The 22,260-nt window shown below is 43.6% G+C and overlaps 1 protein-coding gene across 3 annotated transcripts in view; it reads right to left on the bottom strand.

The window, feature by feature from the left end:
• The window catches only part of epn2 (epsin 2), a 28,075-nt gene extending 6,513 nt beyond the window's left edge, over positions 1-21,562 (bottom strand). The window contains exons 1-8 of one of the 3 annotated variants that reach the window (XM_080044149.1): positions 21,408-21,562; positions 11,449-12,167; positions 9,122-9,276; positions 4,032-4,144; positions 3,212-3,316; positions 2,667-2,781; positions 721-873; positions 34-126 (exon numbers count right to left, since the gene is read on the bottom strand). In XM_080044149.1, the coding sequence (XP_079900275.1) occupies positions 34-126; positions 721-873; positions 2,667-2,781; positions 3,212-3,316; positions 4,032-4,144; positions 9,122-9,276; positions 11,449-11,876 (1,162 nt within the window). In that variant the 5' untranslated portion in view covers positions 11,877-12,167; positions 21,408-21,562. The remainder of the gene's footprint in view (positions 1-33; positions 127-720; positions 874-2,666; positions 2,782-3,211; positions 3,317-4,031; positions 4,145-9,121; positions 9,277-11,448; positions 12,168-21,407) is intronic. The other 2 variants (XM_080044148.1, XM_080044150.1) reach the window with 2 other exon arrangements.
• Positions 21,563-22,260: the final 698 nt, after the last annotated feature.

Here is a 22,260-nt window from a genome sequence, read left to right as displayed (position 1 = left end):
TGTCAATAGAGAGACGAGGACATGGGTGAGTACCAGTGGGGACAGAGGAGGAGGAGCGCAGGCTGTCAAACTCAGAGAAGTCCTCTTTGGACGTACCGTTGGATGCACTGAACAGGTCAAAGCTACCTGAAAAGGGGATAACGTGTACAAACAAACACACACACACACACACACACACACACACAAATCACAAAGACCGAGCACACACACACACACAGACAAATGGAAAAAGACAACACAAGCATGAATGAATAAGGATATTTTGATCAACTAAAAAAAATAAGACAAATGAACACTATGAGCAAGTGACAGCATGCAGATGTGCACAAGCAGCGGTTGAGTAATGTCTTTGGTAGAAATGGAAAAGGGATTTGACTTTTAACCTGCCTAACCAATAATTGAACAGTATTTTCATGCACATGACTTTTGTTTACAATTTATGGACACGTTTGAGTTTTGCCTTTGTTAATCGTCCAACTGAACAATCTGAAAATCGAAGCAACATATCCGACTCCCATCTTGTGCGCACCAAAATGAGCAGACTATTAGGTGTGAATACGACCTTAGAATCAAAACGCATCGCTCCTAGAGAAAAAAAACTAACTAAACTTTGCTGAGCTAGAGTTGTGGTGGTGCCTATTGGTGGATTTGTTTTCTGGAAGCCCTATCAACTGATGGACTGAGGACTAAAAAATATATATATTTTTCCCCCCTGGTCACCTGCGTTGGAAGTCTTGGGTCGGACAGAGGCGGAGCTCCAGGGGTCAGAGGCGGGAATGGCGTTTGATGCCCAGGGATCGTGGCTCTTCATGGGTGGGACAGAAGGAGGAGCGCCCCATGGGTCCACTGGGGCTGCTGGCTTAGGGGCAGAGCCTGGGGAGAGGGGATGGGGACAGGGTTAAAGGTGGGGTTGGGTTTAAGCATGCAAAGCGTAAAAAGGCAAATATAGGTGGAGATGGAGGAGGAAGAGAGGAAGGGAGTTTCAATCCGACTCGTTCCAACAAGTCCTGCTCATCTATCCTCTTTCACTTCCTCTTCAAGCATTTACATATCTATGTGCACCAGCAACAGCCTTCCTTCCATCCACACTCCTTCCCTTCAAGATATCTATCCCTCTAACATCCTCCCCCCCTTTCTTCTCTGTGCAGTCATGCCGCCGGGCCAGCAGAGCAGCATTCCTATTTAACAAAGAGTCACAGTCCTACCAGCTGCAGGTGGAGAGCAGAAACACACACACGCACGCGCACACGCACGCGCACGCACACACACACACACACACACACACACACACACACACACACACACACACACACACACACACACACACACACACACACACACACACACACACACACACACACACACACACACACACACACACACACACACACACACACACACACACACACACACACAAAAAAAAGGCCACTACTTATGGAAGCCATTGAGTGTATTCTGTATTTCAAATAGTGCTGTCAAACGATTGAAATATTTAATAGCGATTAATCACATTAATGTCATAGTTAACTCGCGATTAATCGCACATTTTTATCTATTCTAGCCTAAATGTCCCTTGATTTATTTTTTGTCCCATTATTTTTTCTCATTGTAATGCTCTTTTCACACCCATTCTATACACCCTTGTAATTCAGTGTATTTCTTCTAAAATATCATAATTTCCAATTCAGTGCAAATAGACAACAATGTAGATCCCCCCCCCCCACCCCTAGAACAGCATACACAAACATAATTGGAACTTCCTTTTTTATTTAAAAACCAAACCATAAAACAACATAGGCTAGCCTATATAAAACAAATTAGTATTAAGGTGGTTGCTGCCTAAATGTTTTGGGAGTCAGACTGTTTGTGGAGTGGACACACCATACACTTGTGTGCTGGTGGTTGGTTGGTATGCCGCTGCTGCAGCCGAGGCTTAAGTCACCCTTGATAGCGAAAATTGAAGTGAAAATGAATGACTGGCGGCTGCCACTAACGTTCATGGAGGTTTTGGTGGGGGTGCAGGGTTATAAGTAGGACTTTTGCAAATGACAAGCTTTCTTTTCTGTTCTTTTTCCGCGTAGTCCCCGAGTCACAACACGGAAGACTAGTGAAGGTCGCGCAGCTGAGCTAGGAAGTGCTAGGTTCCGGTTTCTGCTTCAAAATAAAAGTCAAAATTTACTTGACGTTTAGCCGTTTTGCCAGTTAAATGATTTTAATGTGAAGTTACGCTGTAGGACATGTTCCGGTTGACTTAACAGTAACTTAATGGCGAGCCACATGTATAGTTTGTGGTGTTTCAGTTGTTCTAACATTACTAGTTGATGCAACAGCATGTGAAAAAACCACAACGATTGCTAGGCCATGACGAGCGTTAATCGCGCGATAAAAAAATTGACGCCGTTAAAATGGGTTTGCGTTAACGCCGTTAATAACGCGTTTAACTGACAGCACTAATTTCATAATGTTACTTTTGTATGTATGAATCTTGTACACCAAACCTGTGTTTTCATGGGCTTAATTCAAGACTTAACACAGCTTTATCCATTCGAAACAGTGGACAATGGACACACACATACACAGAAAAACTGTCCAGCACAACACAGTCAACGTCATCTGATGTATGACCCTTTTCCAGTGAAGTGTGTTATGCTGTGTTGCTGATGTACCATAAGACTGCCAGGGGTCTTCGGCTGGAGCGGCCGCCGCGGCCCCGGCTCCCCAGGGGTCGGCAGTGGCACCAGGCTCTGGGACATTCATCAGATCCATCAGAGATGACTGTGGCTATAAAGGAGGGGGGGGGGAGAGAGAGAGAGAGAGTTAGATTGACTCAGAAGACAGGGGGGAATAGGACAACAAAGAATGCAGACAACAGAGGAAAAAAGATAGACAGGAAACAGATGAAAAGAAAGTCCCATCTGTCGGGTTTGGCTTTTATCTTGTTGTGTCATTATGAGCCACAGCCATACACAGCCGTACGTCTCGGTTCCTTTGGGTCTGCTGAGTGCCCCTCAAACTCCGCTCAGCCGGCTATTCAGGCAGAATAATGATGAGTAAACTGGGCAGTGTGCCGCCTGTTAAGAGATTTGATTACCGCAAAACACGGTCATGCAGAAAGAAAGAGGACAGGGGGAGAGACGAGGACAATTACAGGAGCATGGCCGTTGATAATGGGAATATATGAGTCAGTCCTGTGTGTGTGTGTGTATTTTACCTCTTTCTTCTTCTTGGGAAGTTTTGCAGAGTCCGGGCCTCCTTTCTTGCTCTCCTCCAAGGCCATCTGTAGTCTGAGGTCATCCCCTCTGCGGATGCGCTCCTCCTAAACACACACAAACGCAAAGCACGGTTAGCATCAAACGGGAAGCTTCTTTTTTCTTTCTTATGCAACTCAAAAGGTTGGTCTTGCTCTTGTGGAAAATTGCAGAATGACTCCAACTATAGAAATAAGAACTTTTTCGCAGTGTATTATCCATATTTCTCCAGATAAAAAAAAATGTAATTAATCAGAGTAGCAGTTTGTTTGTGTACCGGGAACCTGAATAATAAAAGAGAAATCTATATATGTAGTAAAATTCCACCTTGCAGGTCACATAACAATAGCTGCTAAGGATACGGGAGGTGTTCAAAAACCGATGGAAATCTTGGCTGCAGAGGCTGACCATAATATTTCTCAGTTCTGCTTTTGTTTACAAGGACCAGCCCATTGAGCCCAATACAGTTATCTGTGCAAAGATCTTCGGCTAATGGATGTACGATATTTGGCGGTCGTCTGATTTATGAAAGAATCATGTTAGAAATATTTTTGGAGTTTCAACCTTGTGGATAAAACAATAATATCGCTTGGCAACATAAATAATTAACAGGGTTTTACCAAGGTTATTTACATAAGTGTACAATCAGGAAGATGACCCAGGGCAGACAGGAGTATTGTTGTGTAGCTCAATGACATGAAAGCTTCCTGTAAACTTGTCCTTTGAAATGAAATAATACGAAGCATGGTTTCATAGTGTGTGGGTGTCTGTGTGTGTGTGTACCTGCTCAGCAGCCTCTCTGCTCATGGCCAGAGCCAGTTGCAGCTGCAGCTCCTCCTCTCCACTGGTCTGAGGTCTGGCCTGCTCCAGTTCTGAACCCGCATTGGGAGACGTGGCTAGCCAAGACACATTCAAGACACATGTTAACATGGCTGCCGAATGGGACTCCATTGCATATTGTGTATATAATTATTATACAGAGAGAAAAAAAATCACTGGCAATTGACATTAATCTCCCACAAAAAATGATTACTATCATACATATACATTGTAAAGTAGGTCCACTTGAATTACATTTGTTCTGTAAAGAAAAGAGAAAAGTGTCTGTGTGTGATAAGAAGCCTGTAAGGGATGACAGCCATTCCTCTTATTGGATTAGATCAGGCCATGTGGCCACAACGAAAAACAAACCGATACTGCAACATGGCCCGCACACACACACACACACACACACACACACACACACACACACACACATGGTGGAACTACGTCAAAGTGTCACTGAATGTTTTTTGAATTTGGAAACAGTAACTTTGCTGTTTCCGTGGGAACTATGCCGGAGGAGGTGTTGACTAGACACAGTGACATCACCCATCGCAGTTCTCGCCATTTGGAGAGTCTGGCTCACTGCGGTTTAGTACATGTGTGAATTATTGTGTTGATGTACAAAAGGTGTTTGAACACGTTTTCTTGGGCTTAATTCAAGACTTCCACACAGTTTTATCCATAATTGAAACTCAGTAAAAACCTGTTCAAACTTGAATGTTTCTTATGTGTGTCTCCAATTCTAATAAACATTGTCTCTCTCCGTCTACGTGCCTATTTTTTTTTCTCAACAACAAAGACCAGTCCTGACATGCTGTGCTCATGTAGACACTCCCAAACACACACTTGCTGACTCACTCAATACGCATTACGCCACGATGATCTTGTGCATGTTACAGGGACAATGTTACATTGATAAGATTGTTGTTCTGAAATGCAAATGGTCAGATGCAGATGTGTTAAGAGGTATTGGATGTGCAGAGGCAGAACCACACTGACATAAATAGAACTTGAGGGGGAAACGCTGACTAAGTTTGTTTCACTATTTGACTCAATTCACTTAGAAACCTCACACCATTGACAAGTTCTCGATGAACATTACAGAGAACAATTGCAGCCCAGCAAATGTTTCCATGATGTGGAAAATATAACAGTAAATATAATTCAAGGAATACTTTGATATTTCCGTTAACAGTCAAAGCAGCTTGGCCTTCCTTGAAACTGTAAAAGACTGTTAAAAGTCCACTGGTATTTAATCATTTGGGGATAAGCCTAAACGACAACACCGAAGTAAGCTTATTAGGTGTTGATTAAGTAGCAGCATAACAGCCTGATGTCTGCAAAAAAAAAAAGCAGTTTTAGCTCAATCCGTAGGAAGGCACAACATTTTTTCACCGTGCTATTTAGCATCACTGAGACTGACCCCAATGACACACAATTTGATACACACTTACTCACACTTGATGGGAATGCGTCAGGAAGACAAATAAACACAACTGAAAGCCAACTAAAACACACCGCTTTCTTGCCCACCACTGTGGGAATGGACCATATATGCAGTGTTTCCCCTACCATTATACAGGCCTGGCGGGCCCGCCAGGCCAACGGGACCCCCCGCCAGGCCAACAGCAGCCTGACTTTAAAAAAATAAAAATAAAAAAATTAATTGATTCCGTAATAATCATTTGCGAGCGTCTGCGCGGCACTGTCGGTCTACCCCTCGTGTGCGCCTGTCTTTACAACCTCTCGTTTGATCATCCCATCAGCTGATCTGTGTGTCTGCGTGTGTGTATGTGTTCTGCGCGCGGCGCGATGCGCGTGTGCATTCGGTGCACACTTGTTAGACACGGAAGCCAATGAGCAGGAGCATGACTAGCAAGCAAACGTTGAACTAATGGCGAAAATAAAACCAGCGCCTGCTCTGTGGAGATATTAAGGACTCAGTAACAGGGACGTTGAACAAGAAAAAGTGCTGAGCAAAATTTAGAAAGTTAAAATCGCTACGTCGCCGTGGCAACACAACCAATCTTTATCAACAGCAGAGACAGCGCTGAAAAAACGGCATGCACTCGTTTCAGTAAGTTTACAGAAGTGCCTCACTGCTACTGCCTTTGGCATTTTTCTCAGAAAAGCATTAATTTGTTTTCAGGAGACATATTAATTTATTTATTGTTTTAACTGTTAAGTTATCTTGAAAACAGCAGGCCATAGCCTACAAGCTTTATTTATTTGTATTTTCAATGCTAGGCCTACTTTATTTTTATGTTTTAAATTGAGAAATAGGCTAGATGAAATATAATGGTCGGAATAGGGAAGTTGCCTTAAGAAGCACACATGTTGATAGGCTAATCATGATGTGTAGCCTATGTTAATTAATTAATTTTCAACAAGGCTATTTGCATGAAAAATAAATTAAAACAATGTTTCAGTAGGCTAGCTTCAAGGTGAGGTGATTCAGATTATTCCAGAAATGAGTACTAGACAGGACTTGTCTATATTAGATCTTAGTGTTTATTGTTTTTTTTCATTGAAATCCACGTGTTTTTCTTCAATAGATTACGTGGCTTGTATCTCCAAATTATTACAGAAAATAGTTATAGGCAGGACATATGACAGTTGTTTACAGAGCACAGAATTGAACAGATTTCGCCTCTCAAAGTGCACCAGATTGATGTATTTAACTTTAAAAGGATAAGGTTTCTTCTGCAGGGGGATGCCCCCAGACCCCCCTAGAAGGTCCATTCTCACCCAGCAGGATCTATCCTGATCTAAATCCTGTGAGAAACACCACATGTACAAACGTACTGATGAATGTGAAAGTATAACCCTATGCCCTCATTTTTAACGGGCTGTCAAAAGAGGCTCATCCCAAATGGGGTTCGTTTTGGTCAATGTCTTCTAGAAATTTGGTACGCACGTGGCGCGCATACTCTTTATCAGCTCTTACCACCGGGCCTAAAAAATATTCTAGGGGAAACACTGCATATATGGAATAATCCCAATTTTCTTGGCATTCCTCAGAGACACAGCCCTGCCTGCTAGCACTTTTGCCACCAATCGTTTCCCAGTTAGCCGTTTAGTCCAGTTGTGTCTCATCTATATTTTCGGTGGTGCTACTAAGTTGTAATGACTTTAAAAAATGTCAGGCTGCAGAATCCTTCAAGCACAGTTTAAGCCTGAGTTTGAAGAGCAAGTATAATGGGGGGGGGGGGGGGGGGGTGATGACCACTGTTGTCATATGTAGTAGATTAAAGTGGCGGATAATAGCACACAAGATTTATTTATTTTTATCCCAGAGTGTCAGCCACTAACTATCACCACATTTGCAGACACTCCGTCTCTTGTCTTTTTCTAGATGAAGAATGAAGTGGCTGGGGAGCGAGACAGTTCCTTAAATGTGCATCCTTGATTCTCAAACAACTTGCAAGATAATTCCTTCATATATTTTCCAGAAATGTTGTGTGGCTGGACTGAGCAGGTGGATGAGAGACAACCACAGTAAGTGATGGAACGATAATAGAAACTAAATGTGTCTGCTGCATTCACACTTTGGTGTTCAATGGAGAAAAAAGACATTGACTAGTATTGACTCAGACTCACTATTTTTTTTATAGGTTCACCTATATAGGAATATCACATTGAAGAAACATATGTTAAAGTTGCTAAGAGGAACTTTGAAATATATTTCTGAAACAGTTTTTTCCGCTGATGATCATAAATTGCATGTATCAGCAAACGAGACCATTAGTGCAAAGACTGCTATTTGTATATCGTTGTTCTTAAGGCCCATGTCATGGGTAAGCTCACCCAGGAACTACAGCTGGCCCAAACAAAAGCTTTTGTCCAAAGAGGTTAAAACTTGCAAGAATGAACAAAAACTGAGAGTTCCTCCGGGCACCTTTAAGTAAAGAAAGCTTCTCTTTAAAAAAAAGAAGTAGAAAAAAAATACACAAAAAAATGGGCCGGTATATTATTTGAAAGACATTTTAACCACACTGGAGGGATATGCTAGGTTAACATCAACAGTCAAGCTTGCATGGCCCATTCAGTCGCACCCCCTCTCGACAACAATATACTCTGGGGGGAAAAAAGTCTGACTGGAATCCCAAAAATCTCGCCTGGCAAAACGCCCAACCGGGCCCAGCCCTCGCTCCCATTGGCTTTCCCATCCCATTTCCTCAACTGATGACTCAGCAGCTGGAGCTTCCGCCCTCTGAGCTCAACACGCTAGAACATAAACGTAACATGCAGGAATGTAGGCAAGAAACCAAACGCACACTCCAAAAACAAAATGCAAGATCCACGCAGGGCTGACACCACATTGCAGGGCCACCCATACCCCCCCTAGTCGCGCACACACACACACACACACACACCTTGCCGTGCCGTGCACAAAGGGACTAGGGGGGGGGATCAGGGGATGAAAGGGTAAAAGAAGAGGCCAAAGTGAATTTCAACTTCTCCGGTCCTTTTCTGCGTCAAACCCATTTCCTGACTGGGGTTTCCCATCAAGTATCCCTACAGTCCCCATGAATACACATTATACTGTGTGCATACTTCATTAACAAAAAAGATCATTTCTTTTCTAGTCCTTTTAATCAAATGGTATCCAAGTCTGGTTTTCAATTCACGTCTATCTCTCCAACATGTAAATCTCAGTGCGCTCTTTATCTATCCCTGTGTCTCTTAGTGCACTTCTATCTCTCTCCCTCAGTGTGTGAGTGTGTCACTGAAAAGAGACAGATTCCTCTGTCATGTGGATGATGGAGGCTTGGGGGGGGGTGAACTCTGCTTCCTTTTAGTGTACGTGTGTGTGTGTGTGCGCGTGTGTGTGTGTTCAGGAATGCAGCCCTACTGTGACTGTGAGAGACAGAACAGAGGGGAGGAGGGGCAGGTTTCAGGATGTAGGCCAAAGTTAGTCAAACTGGGACACAATACAGACACCGAAAAAAAATGAAATATGTGGATGTGTTACTTTGCAGACGGAATATGCCTACGTGAGTGTGTGTGTGTTTTGTTTACATGGTAACTATAAAGCTAATACTCACAGCCGTGGTAGGAGGCAGGCGAGCCCTCTGACCTGCCGTACTCTTCACTGTAGGAAGTGGAGAGGTTGGGCTGTGACGAGCCTCGGCCAAAACCCATCTGAGTGCTGGGTGGGGCCACCTGGGCCATGCGCTCTTTGGTCTTCAAAGCCTGAGACCTAGTAGAACAAAAATAATAATAATAATAAACATTTGATCAATCGTCTTGTCTCAAGACTAGAGTCTTATAATCCTTTAGTGTGACGTACAAGGGGCCGCATGTTTGCTCAAAGGTGGAGTCAGCAATTCAGGAGAATGCGTGTTATCAAAATTACTTTTGGGCAAGAATCAGTATCGCCTCACGTTCGGCTACCTGTGTATTGTGTGTTGTGTTGAAAAATCTGGTGTTAATACACAGCCTAGGTCTCTAAACTGGTATGTACACATAGGGGGCCCGGCCCACTCAAGCACACATCTTGCCCGTTTACAAAGCCTAGGCTGTGTGTATTAACATCAGGTATCGGATTGTGAAGAGATACTGATTTTGACTAGGGGTGTGCACGTGTACACGTGTACACGTGTAACCGTTTAGTAAATCATAACCGTTTAGGAAAAATCAATAAACGAAAACCGTTTTTTTTTTTTTTTTTTTTCAAATTTCAAAGTTTTTAAATATGTTCTGGAGACACGCGTTTATTGATTTTACATCACTAATAAACTAATTGGGGAGGATAAAAGCTAGTCTGCCGAGAATCTGTCTCTCTCTCGGCGAGTGTGTGTGAGTGAGTGAGTGTGTGTATCGGCGCACACACACACGGGGAGTCGCCGTGCTGGGGCTCGACTCACAGCCACGGAAGAGAGATGAAAGATAACCTAAATATTAAAGTTACTCGGTTGACGTGAACTACGCTCGTAAGTAGCCCGAACTTTATAACACCTGTTCAACATGCATTTAACGTGGACATGTAGAAAGCGATAGGCTATATTAATCAGGAAATGAATGAAGCGCGATTATGACGGCGAACGTGTGTGTGTGTGTGTGTGTGTGTGTACCATGGACCTATTATAAGAGGTGTGTAAACGAGCGTAGTTCCTGTCAATTGTGTGTTTACAGGCGAACGAACGCGTATGTGTGTGTGTGTGTGTGTGCGCGCGCGCCTACAAGACGGCGGGGGCACGAGGACAATGACGTCACGGTTAACCGTGTACACGAAAAAAAATTCGTCGTGTACACGGTTAGGCATTTTTGTAAACGTTCACACCCCTAATTTTGACAATAATCGTTATCCGGAGTCACTGACTCCACCTTTAAGACGGCTGAGCTATGGAAGACATTGACTCTATTCTGTAGATATTTTTCAAGTGCCTCAACCTAGTGTGCAGGGGGTAGACTGTGTATGACAAAAACAGCAGAAGACAATGTTGGGTGGCAAACTTCCTAGGGAGCCATTTTTGTTTTGAAACCAACAGGTGTGCACTGGAAACACAATGAGTCCTAAAGTACAGGGGTATAACTGCAGTGATATTCTAAAAGGGAAAAACCCCACGGTAAACAACCCTGTCTCTGATGCTGGGATTGGTCTTTGAATGCGTTAACAGTGAATGTTGATGACCATCTGGCTCAGTCCTTCTCAAGACTACCGTTTTGGAATTGTTCGTAAAAAGCCGCTTGAGGAAAATAGTGTTTTTAGCTGCACTTATGTAAAATGAGTCTGGGTTGAACTTGCTACTTGGCAGGACACAGCGTCAGTTAAATTCTGATAAGTGACCATACAATTTAGACAGTTTATAAACACAAACTGGTCAGATTAGTAAAAAATAAAAAATAATGATAATTATATAAAAAATTAAGCTTTATTTTGACGTTTTGTTTAAAATGTACTTATTTTTGTTCATTCAGAGTTTCTTGTTAAAAATGTATAGAGACAGTGAAACCCTCATCATTGTTTTTAATGAGGTGGTTTGGTCAACCGTGTTAGCTTTCAGCAGGCAAATAAAGTCTGATGCTAGTATTTACTACTAACAGTGTTATGACAACTATTGGATTCGTATCACTGACTTTATTCGGGCTCTTGTAGAGGACAAGGACAAGAGAAAGTCACAGTTGGGGAAGATATTCTATCAATGTAACAGCCTTCCTGCTAAAGAGCCCGGGTATGTAAAAGTACAAGCCTGTTTACGGAACCTAGGCTGTTTATTAAGAATATTCACAGTTTTTTTCTTCAAGTATTCTCTGAAATCAATAACTCCACCGTTAACCAGGTATGATTCGGTAATAGAACCAGCCTTATAAAGTATACTAGTATATTGCCTCTGTCCTCAAATGTGATTGGCTAACGCTCTTTTCTTACCGCTCTCCCTTCAGGCGCTCCTCGTCCTTGAGCAGCACCACCAGCTGCTTGCTCTTCTCGCGCACGTTGATACCCTGGTCCTTGCCGTCTCTGTCTATGTACTGGAAGTCCTTGAGGGTCTGGATGGCGAAGATGTTCTCCTTGCACTGCAGCGCCACGCGCTCCGAGCCCGTCTTGATCAGGTAGTCGAGCAGCGTCAGCGCCTTGTACACGTGGCGCCAGTTCTTGCCGTGGTCGTTGAGCCTCTTCCAGATCATGCTCATGATCTCGCTGAAGGCCACCACGTTGTAGGTGAGGTCGGCGATCTCGGACATGAGGGAGGAGGACGGGCCCCACGGGTCGTTAGATGTGGCCTCTCTGACCTTCTTCTCCGCGTCAGAATAGTTGTTCACCATGTTCTTCATGGAGCGCATGGTGGAGCTCGGCATAGTGGTGTCGGTACAGACCAGGGAACGGGGGGGGGGGGAGGGGAGAAACAAAATGGACGCTTCTGTCCAAATTTGCTACTGCGCCTGTGTCCTTTTCTCAAGGCAAGGCGGTGGCGTGTGTGTAAATGTGTAAAATCCGCTCAGTTACAGGTGTGTGTGTTTGTGTGTGTGTGTGTGTCTATGAGGCTTCTCCAGGCAAGTGCAGTGTTCCTGAGTCCTCCAGAACAGCGTCCCTTGCTAAAACCATCTCCACACACACAGTGCTGGCTGCACACGCGACCACGCCATCACCTAGGGTTACACAAGGCAGATAAACAAGAAAGTAAGTGGATGGAGGAAACAAACAAGGCAAAGTTGACGCAACAAGAAAAACAGGGATATGAATATGCCGAGATTAGTATTCGGTTTAGCACTCACACAACTTTATGTTTTAGAAAAATACAGTGTTCAAGTCAACCTACCTTTCAGTGGAGACACATAGAAAAACATGTGGTAAAGTCATGAGTTTTTCTTTCTTTAAAAGGTGTCATTGTAATCAAGATTTCAACACCTAAACAATAAGAGTGCAAAGATGGTTGGGTATTTATAGGAGCAGCTGTAGTAGGGCCTTCCTTTTTGAAACCAGATAAAAAAAAACAATGTGTTTCATACTTTCACAATTAGATAAGCAATTTCCATGCGGCCTCCTTCCTATAATACCAGGCCAGGGTGTTTGTGACCAAGAGTCATGTTTCTACTTTTATTTTAAATCTCGATCGAGTTTACAGTAACCTGACTGAATTACATGGAAATAAATAACTTGGGCGGCCAGTCAAGCTGGTGAGGTGCTAAGGTGGCTCTCATTAATAGGCCTTTCACACCAAAATGAACCAAGAGTCAGTTCCAGGCTGGTGTTGGGGTCAGTTCAAAACTGGTTACAGCCTTATCCCAGTTATGAACCGGTTGGTTTCACATCGACCGGAGACAGCCATGGAGCCGGCAAGAGAGCAACGTCATGACGTCACTGTAAACGTGTGTGTACGTCACCCGACGCCGCTGCTCTTGTGGCTAACGCTAAAGCTACCGCTAGCTTTAAGCACAACAACAGCGGCGAATACGTCTTATTTTTACACTTGTTGGCTCTCGATTTGCTTTCTTAAGCAAACAGGACCCATACAGCGTATTCTCGCCGGTCAATTTGATCGCTACGTTCGGTAATTATGTTATGTTTACGTCTCGTAGTAGCGGTGTTTTTAAATATGGCGGGCATGAGGTTTGAGTTGCTCTGGTTGGTCAGGATAATCCCTCCCCCAACCGTTCGCGCAAGCAGTTCTTATCAAACCCTGCTCAATCCTGGGGTATGAGTTCCCCCGGTTTTTACGGCACGGAGCAGGCTCTCTGGCGGTGTGAAACCAAAACACTGGCTCTAACTCCGAACAAGCCCAGAACTAGCGCCGATTTTGCGGCGGTGTGAAAGGCCTACATGTGGGTGCCCCGACGCTCGCAGGGCAAGGCGGGGGCCAGTTTGGAGTGCCATGTGATGAAAAATATAACAGAAAAATAATAATCAGCTATTCACGGACAAGTTTAAGAAGACCAAGAGATTTGTTCCCTATGTGTGAACTGTTCAAAGGACGAGAACCTAGCATCAACAAGCTATAAGACGCGTCACATACGGCAGATATATAGCATGCTAAATATCTGGACCATATCTGCAAGTCTAAATCATTTAGTATGAAAAGGGTTGTGACTGGCAATGAGAGCAGTGATGCGCTGCTGCAGCCAATCAGAGCGCAGAACACAAGATGAGGAGATATCGGGCCAGGGGGACACAATGATAGGCCTACATTATAATAATACAATGCCATACAAAAGAAAATTGTTCAAGTACTTGTAACAAAAACAAAGCACAAATGTTTTCAATAGAGGTATTCATTAACCTTCAACTTTCACTGTAGATTGAACTGACAATCCTTACTGCCTGCATTTACAAATCCTTTCCTTTTTATTCTTTTTTTTTTGTGCTGCAAATCAGCACAAAACAAATTGTTTCTTGTGAATATCTGATGGTTAAAATCAAAAAACAATGTCATTCTAGTCTGGCGCATGCTATCGTGCGTTTACTTGACAAAACGTAGTTTGGACCAACTTGTCGGGATGCGTCTGGTGAAAGATCGTATAATGTGTGCAAAGAGATGCAAGACGCCCGATTATAAAAGGCAGAGAAATGTGTAGTGTGAACTAGCAACGTTGAAAGTTGTGTAGAGTGTGTGGTTACTAATGCTTTTCACCAGTGGGAAAAATCACATCAATAATAACTAGCTTGAAATAATAAAGTTGTTGCACCAAATCTGAAGATAAAATATATATAAATGCCACCAATTCTCTAGCAGCAAGATTCGATATTTTCAACCAAACCTCTAAAATGCAATAGCTGATTTTAGCTGAATCAAAGTTTTGCTTATTTAAATTTCCAATACATTTAAGCACCATTGTCGACTCATTAAGACCTCAGTAAATAAGCCTTTTATCTAATGCTTTCTCTCCCACCTGCACGGTATTAACATTCAGTGTAATGCTGCCTGTGACATGCCAGAGCAATGAGTCAGTAAAAAATGTGTTTCCACCCTTTGGTGGGTGGCAGGGGAGATAAACCATTTCCAGTCTGATGATGACTAGAGGAGTGACTGATGACTCCTCCGGTCCCATTTTCAGCCCAGCTTCTAATCACTTCCTGACTTGACACACACACACACACACACACACACACACACACACACACACACACACACACACACACACACACACACACACACACACACACACACACACACACACACACACACACACACACACACACACACACACACACACACACACACACACACACACACACACACACACACACACACACAGAAAATGTGCAGACTCACAGCTGTTTGACATGCACATCCATGCTCCATATGACACCTCTCTTGAAAATAAAAACTAACTTTGTGTATCAAAGTTATAAAACACACATTTGCCATTACTTAGTCTTAAAAAAAAGTTTGTTGCCATACAATGTTTGAGATGTGACACAATCCTCCTTCACACACACACACACACACACCAAACTTACCAGATCTCATTAAAATCATTGTTCTTTTAATGTACCATCTAAGTAGAGCCATGATGATGACGCATCCTATTCAGTTATCGGATCCTTGCACCACGACAATACACGCACCGAAAAGCCCTACAACCAAGTTTCATGAACAAGAAGAGCGTAAGAAGTGATTAGCATGTCGATAGAGACTCTTGTTTTAAATGCAAAGGTAAATTATTAAAACATTTCCAAAGCAGCAAGCGGCTGTGTACATGGGTATGAGTTTGTTTCAGGGACCTTCCTGCCTAGCAGCAAGGCCATGGAGAGACAGCTGGGGGGTTAAGGGGGGTTAGGAAACAAGTTGGCACATCCCGTAAATTCACTTAACGCTGGTGAAACGCCAATCCTGTGGAGCATGGCCCTCCCCAAGACTCTCCCTCGCTACCCTCCTCCTCGCCCTGCATCCGCATGAATACGGCTCAGACCTAATGACACATCTGCTGCTATAATCACCTATTCACCCGCTGCAGACAGGAGGAAGAGAGGAGAGTCTGTCTTTACCAACACACACACACACTCGCACCCCGGAACAACCCCCCAACACAAGACACGGCTGGCCCGCCTTCCTTTAGTCCTTCTGTGCTTAGATCACTGGAGGCCCAAGGACGAGAAGAGACGACACACTGGACCTGTGTGACTGTGAGTGATGCATATTCATGTGTCAAATGCAAGTTCATGAGTCTGTCTGTATGCACCAGTCATTCTTGGCATAGTGCCATTATGCCTCGTCATGTGATAGAGTAGGCGGAGGACACCATGAAAATCATTTAGCACAGGTTCTACTTTCAGCTTCCAGATGAACTAACATCTATCACCTGCTGCTGCCACTCTATCAGTCTCCTCCTCGCTGTGGCGCTCCTTCCCTATCCGACTGATAGAAGCCATGTTTCATCTAAATGTGAAGAGAACCTTTTGAAATTCCACAACAACAACAAAAAGCGCAAATTAGTCTTGTGAAGTGTTTGGTGCGGATCGACTGGTTTTGGCGGGAGATGGCGGTATAGGAAAAGTAGCGTAACAGTAACAAAATACATTTTGTTACATTTATTGTCTTTCTCTAATGTTGCCGCTTCCATCATCCTTTTCTGATGCAATACTTCCAAAATGAGCATAAAAGCAGGGTGATGGAAACCCAGCTAATACAAGAAGGGTTGGGGAATTTATGAGAAATATACAGCAGTTCCTTTTCTTGTTAACACATATAACTAATCAGCCAATCACATGTCAGCAACTCTATGCATTTAAGCATTTAGACCTGGACGGGACAATTTATTGAAGTTCAAACTGAGCATCAGAATGGGGAAGAAAGGGGTTTTAAGTGACTTTGAACATGGCAATGTTTAGGGTGACAGGAGGGCTGGTATGACTGCTGATCTACTGGGATTTTCACTCTAAACCATCTCTAGGGCTTACAGAGAATGGTCCGAAAAAGAAAAAAATATGCAGTGAGCAGCATTTGTGTGGACGTAAAATGCCTTGTTGAAGTCAGAGGAGGATGGGCATACAGGTTTGAGATGATAGAAAGGCAAAAGTAACTCAAATAACCACTCGTTACAACCGGGGTATGCAGATTACCATCTCTGAATGCAAAACACGACCAACCTTAAAGCAGATGGGCTACAGCAACAGAAGACCCCACCGGCTGCTACTCATGTCAGCTAAAAACAGGAAAATGAGGCTACAATTCTCACAGGATCACCAATATTGGACAATAGAAGATTGAAAAATCATGCCTGGTCTGATGAGTCTCGATTTCAGTTGCGACAATCAGATAGCAGGTTCAGAGTTTGGTGTAAACAACATGAAAGAATGGATCCATCCTGCCGTGCACCATCAACTTGCTATGTTCACTTCAAAGTCACCTAAACCCCCTTTTTTCTCCATTCTGATGCTCGGTTTGACTTCAGTACATTGTCTTGACCACGTCTAAATGCATTAAATTGCTGCTATGTGATTGGCTGATTAGCTTTTAGTTTTTATAAGCCTCAGAACAGGTGTACCTAATAAAGTGGCCGGTGAGTGAGTGAGTGTATGTATATATTTTTTTTTTATTATTATTTTTTTTATATCGGAGCTGTCAGTCCGATATCCGATACGCAGATTTCGGCCATATCGGACCCGATACCCCTAGAACTTAATTCAAATCAGCAGTTTGAATTGTAATCCAAACCATTCATTGTGGTGTGTCGCTGAAGTTGCCTTGGATTCCATTAAAACTATAGATTATCTCTATATCATATACACCAATCAACTTTATTTTGTGTTTGTTACACTTGACAATTGTTGGTCTTTTTGTGCTGGCACCAAGCTGTACAACTCCTGTAGAAATTCATCATGACTATTAATGCTTGGAGATAAGCAGACTTGCAAACCATTTAGAAAATAATTACACACAAGTATTCTAACTAATGCTGGGCTTACACTACACGACTTTTCACGCGATTTGACAGTCGCAGACAATCTTCCGATGTCGGACTGAAATCACAGAAGTCGTGCTGGAGTTGTGGCGCGCGCACGTTATCTCAGTCGTTTGGTGTATGGTGGTCTTCCGACCCGATTTCAGCCAGTCTTCTTCTCGTCTTGACATTCCAACATTATCAAACATGTTTGATATTATCGTTAGTCTTAAGGGGTTGGCTCCAGCTAAATGACGTAAACACTGTCACACTCTAGCATGCATCAAGCACGACGCAGGAGGAGCGGCACTAGTCGCGACCTGTGTCCACCTGTGCAGGCATTTATTTCGGACACTTTTTCCTTGAAGCCTCGGGGGGAGAACCAGGCTGACAGCCGCGCAACCTTAACACTTTACCGTCAAATACAGGGTTAGGAGTTAAAGTTATTGGGGGACGAGATCAGCAAATAAAGATGGTCTAATAACTCAAGGAAGTCCCCCGCTCGGAATATTGAATTAGCCTTTTTTTAATTAAATAATCACTATCGCGTTTGCGGAAATAATATTAATCTCAAAAGGAATCTAGTTGTAGTCTTGCAATATGAGACCCCCTGTCTTTTCAAAATCTCACTCTGTGACTGAAAACTAATGACTAGTTGTCTTAATAATAATAATAATAATAATTGATAGGTTTTATTAGCGCTTTATTGCCTAGGCACTCAAAGACGCTTTACAGGGTTCCTGGTTCAATTCGTTCATACACAGTCATACCGGTGGTGGTAAACTACGAGAGTAACCACAGCTGCCCTGGAGCAGACTGACGGAAGCGTGGCTGCCATTCAGCGCCAACGGCCCCTCCGACCACCACCTCAAACATACAGCAATCATACACATTCACACAAGGCAAGGTGGGTGAAGTGTCTTGCCCAAGGACACAACAACCATGACACAGGTGGCCGGGCGGGGATCGAACCGCCAACCCTTGGATCATTGGCCAACCCGCTTAACCACCTGAGCCACAGTTGCCCCACAGGTGTGAGTTGATTGTCTTCAGATGTAAGAGGGTTTCAGTCTTTTCAAAGTCCTCTAGTGTAAACCCAGCATAAGAATAGAATGAATGCAGACGGACAGCATGTCAATATTGTGTTGTTGTTCTAGTGTCGATCAACAGGTGGAACTCCCTTTGCTTAACAGTAAATTAATTCCTACGTCAGAGCCATCTACAACTCGGTAACAGCAGGATTGTTATTGGGGCTGGGCTCTGCCTTTTTGATGGATTGTATCAACAAGAACACTTTTACTTTCCAATCCTGTTTGTCTGCTACTACCAGTACACCAGCTACAGAATAAAAGGCCCCGGCATTGATCATAGTAGTAGTTAAAAGACTGGATTCACACAGACAGCATGGTAAATGATTGTACCGTAAACTATGGAGATAATTGGAGAAATGCCAGACTAATCCGTGGGAGAGAAACAAATGTGGAGTTTGGGAGAGATCAGGCTGGTCTCCCCAGGCTACACATAGACTTCAGGGCACACAAACAGAAGTTTCATTGGATGGTATGTCAAAAACTATGCAAATAATCCAATCAGAGTCTGTATCATCACCAAAACAAAAGGATTGGGAAAAGACTAATGTGACTGGGACAATGTCTGCAACAGAAGCATATATCCAGTAGCTTGTATCTGGCTGAGCAGAGGCCTCACAGCAGTTGTTGCTGCGCTGCCGGGATAAGTTACAAAGGCAGAGAAGAGACAACCTTATTAAAATAGTTTCCCTGGTCCAACCTTTTGGCAGTGTGTGTGAGACAATGCCAAGGGAATTTGCTACTACAGTGCGTACTGCATTTCCCATCAAGTAGTAACGTACACTCTCTGTCTGTCTGTCTGTCTGTCTGTCTGTCTGTGTCTTGGCAAAACCTAGGTAAACTGTGATTAGCATTAAGGGTTGCGATACAGCATACTCACTGACTGTGAACAGGTCTACCTTGTCAGGCCCACACAGAAAAAGCAAAGCTGATCTGGAGATAGAAGACTTGCACAACCGGCCTGTGTGTAATCGTGTGTGTGTTAATAAAGACAGAGACGAGAAAAAAAAGATGGAGGGGGCTGCATCAGTGTGACATCAAGTTATTCATCTGGTTCCTCTCACCAGCCATTTACCCCTTGATAGATACATCCACGTGTAATCACAAGAAACATAAACCAGTCATTAGTCCTCACCCTACCACTCAGCTGCTTGAGGATTAAGGCGAGACACTGCAGGCAATTCAATCTGAAGTTTTTTTGACTATTTTGCTTCAATAACATGTTCTCTCTCATACTGGTATAAATACAGGGTTATCCAGCACCTACATGTTTGTTTTTGAGACAAATGGATGAATAATAAGTCATATAGTGCCAGATATGCACATGTAAACAACCATTCCCACAACAAAAATGAAATTCAAAAAAAGTATTGTTTTAATGTAAATGATCTACTGGCAAAATGTAAGGGTGATTTAAGGTTAAAGTGTGCCCTATCCAGCTGCAGTGTCTCACCCATACAGTCTATGGGTCCCCACCACGAACCAACTAACACAATCCTATCAAGTTTGACCCATTTTGCAAACCAGTCCAGTAACACGTGTTCATAATAGGCTCTTAAGTGACTGGGGATGTAAACGTGAAGGTATGATGAGCATCATAAGAAGCAGTGAGTGGGGATAAAGACAGGAAGGAAATGCACCTCGCTCTGTCACCCCGCCTTTTGTCCACCCATGGCCGGCCTGCGAGGGACAAAGCCGAGTCAGGGAGGGGAGGAGGACGTTGATGATGCATCTGTCACCCACTGTGACTGACTGATCATCCTCACAAAAGACAAAGCCCTGCCCCTATATCTCTCTCTCGGGGCCACGTTTATATTGGCTCAGCAAGGCTCTGAAAAAATAGCTTACATCAAACCGATATTTTACACTATGCCAGATAAAAATAAAAATAAACCTGCCACAGTTTAGCGTCTTGCAGCAGTGATGTTACGCCTGTCTACCTCCCAGCTGGTTAACAAGACGGCTGGACACAGGCCAGTAAACAGACAGCGCCCACCCCGTGAAGAATCCACCACAAAATCCCAAATTGGTACATGGGCGTCAAGTTTACATCAATAACTTGCAAATAGGCAGTGCTCTCTGTCACACAAGGCTCGCCAGTAGAGGACATAACAATAATAATGCTTATCAAAACAGACTAAAAAAATCACGGCGTTTCCTTTAACAGACGTGATTGATAGCGCGCAAGCTAATGTAGCTTTAGCTAACATTACTTTCTTGGCTAGGCAAACTCACCCCGTCACATTTCCAGACAAGCGTTTTGATGTGCGAAACAATGTTGTGTTGTATTAGGTTAAGTTTGTGCGGAAAAACTATCCAACTCGCCACTCATTGTTAGCGCTAACATAAGCGAGCTCCGTGCAAACTTACGACAAGTAGTTGTCGTCAGTTAGCATCATAAACTAGCCTAGCTAGCAACATTGACTCGCCTACGCTGAGTTGTGGCAGTTAACTCGGGAACTCATGGAAAGGGTCTTAAATTCAATTGGAGAATATTTTGCTACACCTCCGGTGGTGCTCCCGTTTTACCAATGGCTTTAATATTAGCGCTCGGAGATTCCCAGCACTGACTAGCATTAAGATCTAAATAGGCATTCAAAACTTGGCGTTGAAAAAAAGTTGGACCAAAGCTTGTGTTGACTGTAGCAAGCTGCATACCACCTCTCTCAAGTCTAGAAATTAATCTGTTGACCACCGAGAGTCTATGTGCTTTACGAATCTCACTGGTACTGGGATTCACAATCACATCCCTAAAATATTTCTCCTCTAAGACGGCCAGCTAGCGCGCTAAGCTAGCTAGCAACCCCTCCAAGCTAGTAGCCGAGACGGGTGCTCAGTGGAGACATCGCCAGAGCAAACTGGATTACAGGACACCCTGGAAAAACAAAACAAGTCAACGTCTTCAAAATCCAATGCTTACCTACCGTGTATTTTACAGCTACGTCAGGCTTTAGTGTAAGTCCAGGGGGGTAAACCCATACAACGAGTTCCGACAATTCCAAAGGGAACAAAAAGTCGAGATAGGATACTTATTTCTGCGTTAGGGGTGCTTGTTGCGCCTCTGCCAAAGCTATGTGTTGCTAATGCTAAGCCAGCTAAAGGCAAGCTACACGTATCTCCTCCTCCAGAACATGGCGGGCAGAGCGGGAGGAGGGAGGGGGGGAAGCTGTGAAGGGTGTGACCAAGACGGCTTGAATCTCCAGGGGCACGAGAGAAAGACAGACTGGCCTTCTTCACTCCCTGCTTTAAACTTTGGTCATTCATCCTGCACTCAATTCAGAAATGTAACGTTGCAGCAGCAGGGCCTGTGACAGAGTGCTCCCAACCTCAGTAGGCTGCACTTCCATTGTGTTTACATCCATTTATATGTATAGCCTACACATCTATATGTATAGCCAGGTCTGCCACCTGTTCATACCATGATGTAATAGGCTATCAGTGACATTTTTTCATATGTGTATGAGCTACACATATGTTTATACCACCTGTACAAACCATTATGTTGTGGCGTGTAGAGACGGGAGTCGGAGGCGGAGTGTCAAAAGACGGAGCTAACTGCTTTAATGACATTAATACACTTGTCGAGTAACAACAACGGAGCAGACAGTAAACTCTTGATAGTCTCAAAACGCCAACAAGACAAAACAGGAAATTCCCCCAGTCATAACAGTTCCCCCGGAACCCCGGAACTTCAGTTCCATAGGTGAATTATGTAAGATCACTACACAAGCCCCCCCAGAATTCACCCATAGTCAAAGTCCCCGTGCCGGAAA

This window comes from Ammodytes marinus (assembly GCF_949987685.1).
Source record: "Ammodytes marinus genome assembly, chromosome: 16".
Classification (NCBI taxonomy): Eukaryota; Metazoa; Chordata; class Actinopteri; order Uranoscopiformes; family Ammodytidae; genus Ammodytes; species Ammodytes marinus.
Note: the sequence above shows the minus strand (reverse complement) of the source record. Positions and strands in the feature narration are given on the sequence as shown.